This window comes from Zootermopsis nevadensis, unplaced genomic scaffold (genome assembly GCF_977971745.1).
Source record: "Zootermopsis nevadensis isolate Lab colony 2312 unplaced genomic scaffold, Znev_1.0 Znev_ptg000002l, whole genome shotgun sequence".
NCBI classification, from domain to species: Eukaryota; Metazoa; Arthropoda; class Insecta; order Blattodea; family Termopsidae; genus Zootermopsis; species Zootermopsis nevadensis.
Window position 1 is genome coordinate 21,573,827 of NW_028259134.1, and position 12,385 is coordinate 21,586,211.

At 42.6% G+C, this 12,385-nt stretch overlaps 1 protein-coding gene across 6 annotated transcripts in view; it reads right to left on the reverse strand.

Moving 5' to 3' along the window:
- The window catches only part of LOC110836557 (PTB domain-containing adapter protein ced-6), a 38,522-nt gene that overhangs the window by 16,953 nt on the left and 9,184 nt on the right, over window positions 1–12,385 (reverse strand). For all 6 annotated transcript variants that reach the window (XM_022077860.2, XM_022077859.2, XM_022077862.2 and 3 more), the window contains exons 2-3: window positions 928–1,024; window positions 316–380 (exon numbers count right to left, since the gene is read on the reverse strand). In XM_022077860.2, the coding sequence (XP_021933552.1) occupies window positions 316–380; window positions 928–1,000 (138 nt within the window). In that variant the 5' untranslated portion in view covers window positions 1,001–1,024. The remainder of the gene's footprint in view (window positions 1–315; window positions 381–927; window positions 1,025–12,385) is intronic.

Consider the following 12,385-nt stretch of genomic DNA (forward strand, 5'->3'; position numbering starts at 1 on the left):
ACTGGGACCTGTTCATATACGTTCTTGGCAGATGATCCAGAAGTGGTTTGCCATTGCCTTCTTCTGTGTGTGAATGGAGTAATTGTTGGGATGCCACGGAGGAAAACTCCGTGTTGCCTAGACCACGGCCTTGCCCAACACAAGTTATAAATTCAGGCACCGCCGGGAATCGAACCCGAGACCCCAGGATTACAAGGCCAGCGTTCTAACCGCTATCAGACGCTAATAGCAAGTGTTTCTACGAGGCAATTGTCAAGATGAGGCAGTGGGCGGAAGACAGGAAACCAAAATCACGAATAATCACAAGAAACTGACCTTGACTAGATAAGCTATGTGACCCCGCTGTAAAGCATCCGGTGGGTGAATCCAGTTTCTGTTACCTGCAACAGAAAGAAATGTATCAAACTTTTCCATTTAAGCACAATGGCGAGGTTGTACTCACCACCTCCGAATCTCCTGAACAGATATCGATCAAAATTGTCACTGTTGGATTTCTGGACTTTTTCCACTGTCTATTATTCCAAACGGAACAAAGCATTTCGTAAACTTTATCTAATTAAATCCTTTGGGGAAAAAACATGTGGTTACTGTTGAGTAAATGAGATGTGTCCCGACATCCGTCAAGAATTAAAGCTCGTGATTTTTTAAATTATAAAATATTACAGGTTTACAAGAAAAAGGTCTGTGTGTGCAGCCTAAGATAAAGATGCGCCCTGTCTGACCCTGATCGCACTGCAGAGACCCGGGTGACCGTAACCGGTGTGTACAGACAGATCAAAAGACGCTGCAGTGAACCTCTCGAGCACGTGTTTCGGGATGATCGCGCTGTTTGTGCTGGGGCTCGCGAAACCGTCCACATTCACGGAGAACAAGCAGTCTGGACGCATCTTTCGCAGAACTGTGGACGTAAGAGGTAACTCAACTTACCTGCCGACTTATTACCGGTTTGCTTATTGTTACTGTTGTTCTGTGCCCATTTAAGAAGCGTTGAGTTCCTCATCCCGGCTCGACAAGCGGAACCTCCCTGCAACAGGACATCAGAATGTCAGTAAAGGAATGCTGTCTGTCACCTGCCTGTTGACTGTCAATATACAGACATTTTAAATATAACGTACGCGCCCTGACTGTCGTAACGAAACAGTAGACTTACGATTTTGGAAAGTTAACGTGCAAAAATGTGCAAAATACAGCCAATGCTTGTAAATAATATAATAATTTATTCACCGTCCATACACAAACTTAAAATGTTGTTAAAATTACTTAAGATTACATAAAATTACAACATTTTTTAGAATTAGATCTTGATACATTTCACATTTGACGACATGTTTCGGTGTATTTCACCATCATCAGGTCAATCAATTTAAAACTGTTTTAAAAACTGTTGTACATCCCGCTCCGCGTATATTGATATGTTTGACTGTTTTGATTTCCTTCCTTTTAATGCTTGGATGTTTATAGCTGTAATATTAATTTTCAAATCAAAACAGTCAAACATATCAATATACGCGGAGCAGGATGTACAACAGTTTTTAAAACAGTTTTAAATTGATTGACCTGATGATGGTGAAATACACCGAAACATGTCGTCAAATGTGAAATGTATCAAGATCTAATTCTAAAAAATGTTGTAATTTTATGTAATCTTAAGTAATTTTAACAACATTTTAAGTTTGTGTATGGACGGTGAATAAATTATTATATTGATTACACAAACATGACGCAGTTAAGATATAAAGCTTGTAAATAACTTGCCAAGAATAACATTTTTGCCAAGTAAATTAAATATAAACACATATTCGGCGATGTCTACACCTGAACTTGCAAGTAATATAATTTTTCTGGGCGTATCTGGACAGAAGCTGGATGACAGATATTCGAAACAAAAAATTACACACATTAAGATGTAAATGCTAGAAATAACACAGACCATAAGTCACTTTAGTACTCCATAATTTTACATACATTCAGGTAAGAATATCCACCCAATCACGTACACGAAACATAACACACAGGACAAAGTAACAAAAATGAGCCCTAAGACCAAACTAACAAGAGGAACTTTGTCAAGGATCCACAACTTTGTGCCTAAGGAGATTTAGAAACGTCACGCATGAGATTCCACACACAAATACAATAGGAGTAACTTCAAGAGATAGAAGATGGGTGTCCTGTAGCGCCGTGTAGTCTAGTAGGCGTTGACCGACGTTTCAGACGTACTTGCTACCTTCATAATCGGGACGACGAGTATTTCTGCAGCATGTTCATCTGAAACGTCGGTAGAGTCTACCAGACCACACAGCACAACAACACAGGAGACAGACATCTTTGTAAACACTGCCTTCTACGTGTTAAGCAGGTCTATTTAAAACATTCCACAAGAAATGAAATGTGTCGGCCCATCGATGTTCGTCTGTCTCGAGACATATCGAGAGTCGCACAGTCACCTGTTTGGTATTTTATTCATTGCGCGTGTAATCCAGTCTCTGTGGCCCATCTGAGTTACTCGCGAGGTCTTGAATTAAAACATCCCAATGGCGGGACAGCCTACAAGGGTGTATAATAAATCCCCGAACTCAATTGATTTGTTAAGTTGCGCTTTGAATGAAATGACGAGGACATTACATGCAGAACGCATCTGACATCCAGTGGCGGAAGTATGAATTTTACAATTCAATTATTCCGTTATTATTCAGATCAGACAGACATACCGGAGGACAAGAATCTGGACACAGAATTTCTCATGGCTCAAGGAGTTCCCATTTTAGAAATTCAAGTCGTGTCTCCAGCAATCAAGTATAATTCTGAGCACGACTTACTTGTTTACTTTATGGGATAAGGTTTTATCCAGAAATTCTTCTACGTTACGATTAATCGAAATCCTGGGCCAAAAAATGGCGAGCACTTCATTCCGAAAAACAAAGTCCTATTGGCTAACGTACAGCCAATAACACGACAACTTCAGTACCCTGAGGAGGAGGACGAAGAAGGTTCTCAAAACGTTTTCTCCATTAAGCCACCTTACATGGCTAGTAGCCCGAGAAGAATTAATTACATTTCTAATATATTTGCAACAGCACGGCACGGAACAATAAATAAAACAACTGAATACGATGTAATTGCGTGAAGAATTTCTTAACTACGACCGGCGCACTCATAAATAACACAAAAATGGTGGATAAAGTAGGGATGTTCTGTGACCTATTTTAAATCCGTACCACGAAAAAAAGTGATTGGCCCACAGACCGAGATACGAAAACACGTACCTGAAGACGTGGCGCTAAACCTGCTTATCAGGGTCTACAATCGACTATGTGATACACGACATGACAGACAACTTGGTCACGATCCACAATATACAGACACTAACAAAATTAGTTACAGATTTTTATTAAAAGCGACAGAGTTGCTTCACGAACTCACGAGCATTCTGGCAACAAAATTACAGAACTGTACACGCATCACGACGGTGTATTTATGGGTTTCATTTAATCCGAGGCTAAAGAACGATTATTTCCCCAAATATCATTAACTGGCTGATGCAATGGAGACGAGCTGTGTTTTCTTTGCGGTAGGGAGTGAATGTTTAAATGTTATCCACATGAGTTTTGAGATTCAACTCCAAACAGCATTGACCAACTGACGTGTTTTCTTAGCGGTACGGACTGAATTTGCAAGTATAATTTAGATGCTCTTTGGCTTAAGAGGGTTAATATTATAACTTAGTTATAGTGGAAGTAAATTCAGAAAAAACTAAGTACATGTTAGTATCTCGTCATCAGAAGACAGGCGGGCAAAATTATCTTAGGGTGGCTAATAAATCCTTTGAAAGGGTTACAAAGTTCAAATATTTGGGAACAACAATAACAAATCAAAATGATACTTGTGAGGAAGTTAGGTAGGAGACTAAATTCCGGAAATGCTTGCTACTTCTCAGTCCAAAATATTTTGTCTTCCCGTCTGATTTCTAAGAACCTGAAAATTAAAGTATACAAAACAATAATCTTGCCTGTTGTTTTGTATGGGTGCGAAACATGGTCTCTCACTCAGAGGGAGGAACACAGATTGCAGGTGTTTGAGAATCGGGTGTTGAGGAGGATATTTGGACCTAAGAGGGAAGACGATGGGGCGTGGAGAAAACTGCACAATGACGAGCTTAAAAATCTGTACTGCTCCCCCAGTATTGTGAGGGTGATTAAGTAGAGAAGAGTGAGATGGGCGGGACATGTAGCGCGCATGGATGGGACAAGAGGTGTGCACCGGGTACTGGTTGGGAAACCTGAAGGGAAGAGACCGCTGGGGAGACCTAGACGTAGATGGGAGGATAATCTCAGGCGGGATCTATGGGAGATAGGAGTTGAAGGAAACTGGATTTTGTTGGCCCAGGACAGGGTCCGGTGGAGGGCTTTGGTTAATTCGGTGATGAACCTTCGGGTTCGGTAAGCCATCTAGTTAGTTAGTTATACCTCGATTCTCCGAATATCAATTCGATCCCGCATGGACTACACACCATTAACGGTGGCTGGTTTGGAGCAGTTTATTTATTACGACGAAATGAGACCAATTTATGCGACAATAATCGAGCCACTACCCAGAAGTCACCCATTCTTCTATTATTAGAACTGATCTTTCATTCCAGTCACGCAGTGTCTGACAAGACACTCGCCTTGTTTGTATTTAACATCATTACAGTGACGCTCTGCCTTGTCCAGCGGCGATGCGATCAATCGCCCTTACTTCAGGGACGATTTAAGAATCGTACTATTGCAATTCTTGGAAGAACAGAAGAAATCCGCTTTCCCTTCTTTAGATTAATATTTATACAATTCATCGATTATATTTCCGTGCAAAATGTGAACATTTCAAAATTTGTTGTTCTCAGTTATATATTATTATTTTTAAAGTTTAAACATTATATAAACCAGACTTACGTTAAGAGTTAACCAACATTCAAGTTCGTCATAAAACAGCCAATTTTAAAGGTCCATCGTTATAAAAAAAATTGCATAATACTAGTCTCAGAACGATAAAGTATAATGCTGACGTGTTATTAAAATCACTGTTCATTTTTCTGACTGGATGATACACGTAGATCACACTGTTGCAATTTTCTTGCAACAACTGTACCCAGAATTGCAGCACTCCACGTGTCTAGCGTGCAAACACAGTTAAATCGACCTCCTTAACATCTGCGTCAACGGTACTAATCATATAATCGAACGAGAAATTAAGCAAAGTGGCACAGATGTCACTTCATTGTTATGTAATGGAAACGGAAGATGTTCTTTGAGGTCAGAATCGAATATGATATCACACTTTCGCCGGCGAATCACGCCCATAAGTCAACAGAAGAGACGAGAGACAGGTGAGACTGACGAGCGTTGACGTAACAGCTTTCAAAGGGTCTGTTAAAGAACTTTAAATTTCCCGGCATTCCAAGGTTTCTAGATCAGTGTGACCAACAACACGCCCGCGATTTCCCTGTTATCTGTACAGCGCTGAATATAGGAGCAGTGCTTCAATACCGGCCACGACCGTTCTCTGTGCCTAAAAAAAGAGGGCACAAATTCATTAAAGTACACGCTGTGACGGACTAGAATGAAGTTAAAAGTTCCGTGGTAACTATATTAAAAATCTGTACTCATCCCCCAATATTGTCAGGGTGAAGAATGAGATGGGCGGGGCATGTAGCGCGCATGGATGGGACAAGAGATGTGCACCGGGTAGCCTGAGGGGAAGAGACCTCTGGGGAGACCTAGACGTAGATGGGAGGATAATCTCAGGCGGGATCTATGGGAGATAGGAGTTGAAGGAGACTGGATTTTGTTGGCCCAGGACAGCGTCCGGTGGAGGACTTTGGTTAATACGGTGATGAACCTTCGGGTTCCGTAAGCCATCTGGTTGGTTGGGTCCACTATTTGGGAAGCCTGAGGGGAAGAGACCGCTGGGGAGACCTAGACGTAGATGGGAGGATAATCTCAGGCGGGATCTATGGAAGATAGGAGTTGAAGGAGACTGGATTTTGTTGGCCCAGGACAGGGTCCGGTGGAGGGCTTTGGTTAATTCGGTGATGAACCTTCGAGTTCCCTAAGCCATCTAGTTAGTTAGCTAACCTCACAGAAAGAACGGACGACCTTCGAGATATGTTTATTTACGAAGATCGTCGTGAGAGTTAACGTTTTTAATGTTGGTGACACTGAAACTCACTTCACTTAGCTATTCCGACATTCCATCGAACAACGAGGACACACGGACTTGCGTCTTACTGCAAGAATTATGGGACATGGTTACGAGTGGAGAAATCTACAGTTTGGCGGCGCTAAATTGGGATAGCGCAGTCAATGAAGCTGCAAGGTGACACTAAGTTACAATGCAACGGGCGAAACTGCGCAATGAGCTGTGACCGTGAACCAAGCTGCCATGTTTTATTTGTTTTTTTAATTTACCTTAAGGCATGAAAACGAATAGTAAACACGAATATAAGTACAGGAGAGGTGAAGTCAGTGATTAAGAAAGCCTTTCTGGTCTCAAATTGGGTTTTGATAAGAACACAGCTGAGCATCATCTCGGACCAAATTCGTAACCTCAATTTTCGGCCTATGTTAAATGTTGATTTAGCCGACTCCATGGAGCAGAGTCGATTCTTGAGAAGCTAATAGTATAATCGGTTTCAGAAACGACCATCACCAGTCCCCGTCAACATCCTGTGACACGAATCTAGACCGGGCCTTCATCGGCTGCATGCACCTAGTCATTTCCACCGCTGTTAAACACAGTCTTCCATTCAGCTGAAGGAGTGACACGAGGAGAAAGTGGCAGGCGGTCAGCGATGTGGAAACGGCTCGCTGCAGCGTGTCCTCCTCTATTTGTCCTGAGTCAAAGCGCAGGTAAGTCGCGGTCTGGTTTTACCTAACAGTTACGTCAATCCACATTCGAGGCTCTCCACTTTCAATACTTTTGGACTTTTACGCGCCGAATGCTAACGAAAAAGCTGTTTGTCCGTCCGTATAAACACGTCAAAACGAGGCAGCTCTTCTTTTGCCATGTCTTGCCACCAGAATGCAGCATAATTCAAATACACGAGGACAGCAACAAACCTAAGTCACATAAATATTCATGATTTAATTCTCAAAATTTCACAATTGTTACCATTTAGCGCAGAACAGTTTATCTAAAATCGAAAATCTGCCTGTAGTGAAATTGTGTCTGGGGAAAAACACGGGCCTACTTTTAGGACCGGGGTGTTCGAATACAAAATGCTGAAGAAGTTATTTTAAACCTAACAGAACCGGATAACTCTACCTTAAATGCAAGCGCCATCCGAAACATTTCCAGCGTGGTTTAGAAGCATTTTCATATTTCATTAATACTGATTCTGGTTATCTGTGAATAAATAGAAACACCTTCTCGTCCATCCGCACTAGGATTACCCCTCGCAAACCCTCCACCTCACCCGTCTGGTTCTTCCGCCCAGGCTGAGGCATGCTACGTCACACGCAAGCATGGCCAGACGTCACCATACCCCGGTAGAATGTTGTTACTCAAGATTTGTGTGGACTTCCCGGGGGGAAATTCACGAATCATCTTCCGCTCTTCGTAATGAAGCACCACTGGAAGTTATGAACAAGATTTATCAGGAAGCAACAGGCCACATTTTCGAGCAGGTGTCAATGTGTGTGTCATGCCAAGAACAACTGTCTGCTATCAAGACTCATTTCCGCCTGCTGCATCCACTCGTCTTTGATCCACAACCAGAACAGACAAAAGTCAACGATCCAGATTTAATTTATTCACGGGAGGGGAGCGTCGTTCGAATCTCGAGCGGTTTACCGACCATACTGCCTCATGTCGATGTTAGTCTTCTGGGTTGAAACGCAGTATTGATTTCAGCCCTGAAGATGGAAGCAGGAAGTTCCTCCGAAACGTTGGTCTACTGCCATGAGAATCAGAAGTCTCGTACAATCTTGTGCATGTTATTTCAAACAGCCACTAAGCCTCGTTCATAAATGCTTATAATTTACGGGAATCTTATTCTACGCAATCTTATGACAAGTTATCTAGCCATGGATCTCTCCCTCCGCTTCCCCAAAAGCTTTCACGAGGCATAACACTTTGGCACAAGGACTTCTTCAGTCGTTCGAACAGAATGCAACCTTTGTTATTTGTAATTCGGGGCATTGTTTGTTAAATGACGTATTGCGCTGTGTACAACATTGAACGTGAGTCCTATTACGTAAGGTATACTCCATATCAAAAGCTGAGCACATCACGTGAAAGCATCCATACCAACGGAAACATAAAATCCCTGGTTCTGACTGTCCTTCATGCCACCGAATTTGACTATACTTGGCACCTCGACGCTACCGCCAGCGAGAGATGTCTGTACTACACGTGTAAGGTCTTCAGGGAATCCCCGCATTTGTTAAACACAGACCCTAGGGCCTAAAGACCTTGATGCTGGGCATTCTCTGAGTTAACTTCTTTACGATCACGTGTATCAAAAGGAAAATCCGAATGCAAACTCTAAAAACGCGTTCCTTGCTATTTATAATACCCCACTGACCTTGTTAATTTGTTGCAGACCTCAGGTATAATCGCAATACATGCATGACACTGCACAGTGTCACGCTGTATTTCGTCAAACACGGACCACACCGGAAGAAAAATATTTCAAATAAAAAAAGTTTGTTTACACTAAATAAATATTTACGTATCTATCGGTATTTTTTTTATGAATACTTTGTAACATCAGCCGTTTGTGAGAAAATCAACAAAGTTTTGCGATATTCGTGTTATATTTGCATTAGACCGATAAGGACACAAATTCGCTTCACTGTGTACCTCAAAACACCACATCTTATAGCAAGACGGTTCAGTACTTCAGAGAACAATCCTGAAGACATGCGGGCACGACCTCACCATTACGCGTTCACATCTCGCAGTTTGTTCAAAGACGGATAATATCATACCGGCCGCCATCTATGCCATTTACCTCGAATTTGAAAATGAGATCCGCTTTCCGTGAAAGAAAGCGGAAGTGGCCGGACACTGGCAAATACTAAATTTAATCGAAATCTGCCCCGTAGGCCAGTGGGCTGAAATTACACTTGACAGATCACTCATTATGTAGACTTCGTGTTATTCGAGACATGAATCACTTTCGCCCGCATGTTACTGTCCCAGACAGGTCTCGCTGCCTGGCTGTGCACTTCTATGACCTGCGCTGTGCCAACATCAGCGGTCGTAACACTCGACGGCCATGCTAATTCGCCAAACCCAGGGCTCGTAAGAACTTACAGCACACAAATCTGTATTGTGCCTGCAAACACTTTAAATGCCAAGCCTGCAGTTTCGCGAGTTATCTTACTGCGGAGACATGTTTTGGTATTTTTCTGGTTACAGCCCAGTGGTAACCAATGCATGGTATGCAAGTGCCTCGATCTACAAAACGCCTCAAAAGTCTGGTGTCGAACCAGTGCCCACGGGATAGTTGACGCAGGAGGAAGCTATACAACCGGCCGTACCAGACCGTTCCTGGTACAGAGCTGGCAGCGTGAAAAAGTGCACTCGCAGAAGGCCACTGGTTTCTGCAGAGGCAGGACGACACGCGTCAGAACCAAAAAACAGATGACTCTGTACCAAATTTCGACAGCTTTGGGTTAACTGTATATAAACGTTCATGTACGAAATTGTGGGAGGGAGGAACAAAGCTACAAAATGTTTCCAAAATACATTCAACACGAAATTGTCTTCAGGCAGTCAAGAACGCCGAACACAATAAGTATAAAAGACAGAGAATTACGTAACTACTCTTGTCGACTTGTTCCACAAGAGACAATAAGAATGTCGAATGTTTATTTTTTTAAAAAAAGGGCCGCGTTCTTGGATGGAGCACCGTGTAGGTAATTACAGGCATTTCAGAGAAGCTTACTGCCTTCATTTTCAGGGTGCCGAACTTTCGCGCTGCGGATGGAGGCAGTATTTTCCCCCCAACAAAACGCCACTGCGTTGCAACCCTGAGGACCAACATCTAGTACCTCGAGACAGTTCGATGAGAAACAAAGTACAGTTATGCACATTCGGAGCAGTCCCTATGCAGCAGGGTGGACGTTGTAACCTCGCCTGCAGCGGTCTCCTTCACTAAGACAGGCAACAATCACGTGCCGTGACGTCATGACATTTCAGGCCTCCCCCATGTGAGTTTATCGGCCACCACCCGGAGATGAATAGACGAAACAAATGAGATCTGTGGTTCTAACAGCAACGAGTACGAAGACGGCTGGCACCCGGGTCCCTATGCAACGCAGTCAATCTCTTCCCTTCACACTTTCTAACCAAAATTGTTCAAGCATTTCTCATCTCTCCCATGCGCGCTACATACCCCGCCCAACGCATCCCTCTTGACAGGATAATCCTATTATCTCCTGGAGAATATTTATTATGCAGCTGAAACCCACATCAAGTTTAATTAAATCTGTCAACTGGTTCGTACTATGTTGGCGGGAGGGGGGCAGAGACGCGAAGGGACACCCGACATTAATTAGGCTAAACCACGCGCCGGTCATAAAGAAAGTGGGGTAAGATTAAAAAGTAACGTGCTCAAATAGAGGCAGAACGTCCTTTCGTGTAAAACAACGAAGACAGTCGCATGATCAACGTTACGGCCATAGAACGGAACTGCCAGTAAGGACCGACTTTCCACCGATGACACTTGCAGTGCGCTTTCTCTCAACGCAGATGTATTACGAAATTCAGCAAGACCTTGTAACGACAAAGGCTGGGAGGTGCGTAAAGGCCTCTGCTTCCTGCGGCAACAGCAGGATGTGTAAAACTTTCCCAGAGAACGCGCAAACATTTCCAAAACACTCTGAAGCTGACGTTCATCTAATATTAAAATATTCAGTCCGTACCGCAAAGAGAACACAGCTCTTCACCATAACAAAAATCAGACGGTTAACTCTGTTTAAAGAAATAATCGTTGTTTATAGCCGAGAATTATTAAGAAACTCAAATTGATTTGGGTTAAAATATATCCGTTTCACACTAAATCAGGCCGGAGATGAAATGCAGTGTGAAGTAACCGGCATAGGAATTTTCCAAGCTCCATTGCAGTCTCTGAATTATATTTGACTTACGCATCTGAAAAGGAATAGTTACATAGGACAAGAATAAATTCTTCTCTGTTCGTCAAGCCGTACCTTCCTTGACCTTTTAGAACCTAGTGGTAACTATACATACCACCTTTTTCAAGAATAAGGAACTCTGTATTCAGAATTCACGAGTTCCGTATGGTTCTCATAATAAACAGATATTATTTCCTTAAACAGGCGTTAAATAATTAATCTCTGTAATGGTGAAGTGATGTGTTTTCTTCGCGGTACGGACTGAATACTTAAATCTCATTTAGACGAGCTTCGGCTTCAAAGAGGTTAGTTACGAAAATAAAACCCATCTGTAAGCTCACAGGGTGTAGCAACAGCAGTTACCAAGGACGCTTAATCGACAGGACGTTCAGAAATTATCTTTTATCAAAACGCCTCAAACGTCCTTCCTAAACAGCTTATAGTATCTCAGTTGATCAATAAATTCCGAACTCGTGACCTAATCACTGGGTTCGAAACTCTCACAATCCAGAGACAGTTTCATAGAGTCACATTCCATTTCTTTAACATCCATTATAACGTAAGCCTAGGTCCCCCAAGCATTATGGTCTTCCCCGTTCTTCTACTGTGCCGTGTGTTTCCTCAGTCACACTGTCGCCAGCATTAACACTGGGATGCGACGGAACTTTCACTGGTGCGACCTGGCACGAGAGAAACCAACATCGGATTTCACCACAAAAACACTCTGGTGTGTAACCTGGCCAATCCAATCTCTGGATCTCTCTGAAGAAACCAGTACTACAAAAAAAAAAAAGAGCCGGGTTTTCGTTGGGTTGGGTTGGGTTCGACTACTTCTAACGTACTGCGTCACCATCTTAACCCCCTCAAAACACAGTGGTACACGTGGGATCATCACCCTATCACCGCTACATTCACCCTTTAAATCCCAGCGGAATCCGTAAAATGTATGCACCACCTGCTTTAACAATCATAACGCGTGTATTTTGCCCACACTTTTTGTGTGGTTTTGTACGATATCCAGAATAAACAATAATTTCCTTGGCAAAGAAAACTAAGCTTTGTAATTGAGACGTGTTTTCTTCACGGTAGGAACATTTAGATAATTTTCGAACTTCCAACGGATAGAAAACTAATTTTACACGCGACTTCATTCAATACAAATCCTCTAGAAGGCTGCCATTCGCCTCTAGGATCTGGATAAAATGGCGAAAACACCTCCAAATGCGAACAAGTTCTCAAACACTGAACCTAATCCAAAAAAT